The following is a 3,186-nucleotide window of genomic DNA, read 5'->3' as shown; positions in this document are numbered from 1 at the left end:
ACATGCATGTGCGCTGTCCATGCGCGTGCGCACGTGTGTGTACATGCATGTGTGCTGTCCATGCACGCGCACATGTGTACATGCATGTGCACTGTCCATGCGTGTGCACGTGTGCACTGTGGTTTCATGTTCTCACTATATTTGTAGTTTTATACACACACATACTTAGTTATTTGCCATATTCATCAGTTAGCATTCTAGGCTCTTCATTCCTAACTTCAAAATCCATTCTGTGGCACATTTTCCCTTAAAAATAATAAAATATTAAGCTATTTGTTGTTTATGGTAATAACTGTTTCTAATCCCCAAGCTGACCCTACCTCATGAATAAGGGGCCCTTAAGAACAGTTTCCATACGTTTGCTCTGCACTTTGAGCTGGTCATCAGCAGAGCCTATTTATCTCTCCTGTGTATCTAACAGAAGATAATAATTGCAAATTTTAGAGAATAAATTAGGCACTTTTCTGGCCACCGATGTACACTGTATTTAATAAACCACTGTCTCTGTGTGTCTACTACAATAACAGACATGGCATATGATACAAACTAAGTAACATGGCATGTACTAAAAATATCTGATTAATATATCACAGAAATCTAATTTATTTATAGTTCTAAGCTTCCTTTGCTCAGAGAACCTTCACAGTAGGCATTATTCCCATACTTCTGCTTTCCAAACTACTTCTCAGTTTTAAGCAACAGAACCTGACCCAGGGCTTCCTTTGATCTATATATAGCAGACAGTATCTAATATAAGTTTCCTGTGTAAAAGTCATGGTATTGAACTCTTCCTCTCTCCATTCAAGAAAGAAACATTTTTAAAAGATCTGTACTCTCACACTAGTGACTCAACATTCTCCTACCCAATCTCCTATCAGTTTTATTTTGGGGAGCAGGAGGATCCCCTGCCCTGAGAGGTGCGATCAGTCTTTAACAAATAATATGCAAAGAAATAAAAACAAAAACCATCATTCATGTGGCATTTCTTACCTAACAGCCCCAAAAGGTTGGACGGCTATAATAGATGGCTATTACAGCATCTTTTTTAACTTTAGAGAAATAATCCAATAACGAAATAGAATATTTTCCCAAAATGACTAGATCCAAGGAATTCAACATTCATCCGTCAACGTGTCTCATTAACGCACACTGTCTTGCTCTTACGAATACAATCTTACATGTCACTCTTACTCAGATAATACTAGAAATAGTTTTCATTTCCAAGCAAAGATTAAAGTGCAGTGAGCAGTTTGAACAGAGTACGTTAAATGCCCCGCCCAAGACAGCACCAGTAGAGCTGTAGAAAATTTACCTTAATTTTCCTCTCAGTGTCGTCTAACTTTAATTCTGCTGAAACGAGTTTCTTTGCCAAATCGTCCCGTTCGGGTAGATGTCTAGCTTCAGAGATCTTTTTCAGTTTCTGTAAGGAAAATTTTGTCCTAAAGAGTTCACTTTCTGCATCCTTCACCCTTTTCTCAGTTGCCCGCTCTTTGTCTTGAGATTTTCTTAAGCGTTCTTTGAGAGCTGTGATCTCATTGTTATGACGAACTATAAGCTGTGAGATCTCATTTTCTGCATCCTCATACTTATTCAGAGCTCTCTCCTGTCTGTACTGAAGCCTTTTCAAAGATTTATTTTCTTTTAATAGCTCGGCTAACTTGCCCTGGAGTTCACACACTTCATTCTGCAATTCACTGATTTTTAGCAGTCTTGAAGAAAGGACCCGTCTTGTAACAATGTCCGCAGCATCCTTCCGAGGTGGCTCTCTGTTGAGGCTCTGGGAGCGAAATCCCACCTTGACTTCCTTTCTGTTCGGTAGGCCCTTAGGGCTTGGTTTCCTAGAGGCTAAAAAGAAATAGTAGTTATGTAAAGGGAAAGCTGTACCAAGTGTAATGTTATTTATTCATCCTACCACAAATGGGTCCAGAACATTCTTTATTCTTGTCTCTAAAAATGGATTTTATAATATTTCATTAAGTATCAGGTTTCATTTAGCACTCTAAATATGTTTCTATTAAGAAATATTTGCTGAATTTTCTGAAAGGTTAATAATACTCCAATCCATCAAAAATTACATCCCAATAGTTTATGTAGAATTATTCTACATTGCTAAAAGATGGCAGTATCATGCTGTGGCCATTTGTAACTTCATAGGTAACATGGCAAGTCAGAATTCAAACACGGAGGGCACCCATAGCTCAGAGGCTGGGGCGCCAGCCACATGTTCCAGGGCCAGTGGGCTGGAACCTGCCCCAGGCCTGCTTAACAAACAAATAAACAAAAAATAGCCGGGCATTGTGGCAGGCACCTGTAGTCCCAGCTACTCAGGAGGCTGAGGCAAGAGAATCACTTGAACCCAGGAGTTTGAGGTTACTGTGAGCTATGATGCTACAGCACTCTACCCAGGGTGACAGAGTAAGGCTTTATCTCAATAAAAAAAAATTCAAACATGGACACATGGACATCATTAGTATTCACATGGTGCATAACAAACATTGGAAAACACATTATCACTTGTGCCTAGACATTTGTGATTATTTGAAATGTGAAAACATGTATTTTCTCTAAATTAATTACAACTTTATTTGGGGACAGGATAACAGCATAAGGTACAGAGCAGAAGATTTAGGACTTAAAGTTATCACCTAGTAACCCCTGGGGAAGTTCAATTAAACCTTTCCAAGTCTATTTTCCCAACCCACATAATGAGGATAGTATCACCAACATAATTAGGTTGTAAGCAGAAAGTTCTACATATTCTCTGAAGAACTCCATCTCAGGGCAGCGCCTGTGGCTCAGTGACTAGGGTGCCAGCCACGTATACTGAGGGTGGTGGGTTCGAACCTGGCCCCGGCCAAACTGCAACAACAACAACAAAAAATAGCCAGGCATTGTGGCAGGTGCCTGTAGTTCCAGCTACTCGGGAGGCTGAGGCAAAAGAATCACCTAAACCCAGGAGCTGGAGGTTGCTGTGAGCTGTGACGCCACAGCACTCATGGCAAAGTGAGACTCTAAAGAACTCCATCTCATTTTCAGTGGTTGAAAATGTCAAATAACAGTCAAGTGTGATTTTAAATGCTTTCTCTGGGTTTTTGTGTGTGATAACTCAACTTAAAAATACCTGATATAGGCTCGGGGCCTGTGGCTCAAGTGGCTAAGGTGCCAGCCACATACACCTAAGGTGGC

General features: G+C 40.3%; 1 protein-coding gene across 1 annotated transcript in view; it reads right to left on the bottom strand.

The window, feature by feature from the left end:
• Positions 1-3,186, bottom strand: part of LCA5 (LCA5, lebercilin) — a 28,622-nt gene that overhangs the window by 19,688 nt on the left and 5,748 nt on the right. The window contains exon 2 of the mRNA XM_003796736.3: positions 1,313-1,845. Within this exon, the coding sequence (XP_003796784.1) occupies positions 1,313-1,845 (533 nt within the window). The remainder of the gene's footprint in view (positions 1-1,312; positions 1,846-3,186) is intronic.

Source organism: Otolemur garnettii, unplaced genomic scaffold (assembly GCF_000181295.1).
Source record: "Otolemur garnettii isolate 467f Iridium unplaced genomic scaffold, OtoGar3 scaffold00107, whole genome shotgun sequence".
In the NCBI taxonomy this organism is placed as follows: Eukaryota; Metazoa; Chordata; class Mammalia; order Primates; family Galagidae; genus Otolemur; species Otolemur garnettii.
The sequence above is the reverse complement of the archived record's forward strand: the minus strand, read 5'-3'. Positions and strand labels throughout refer to the sequence as shown.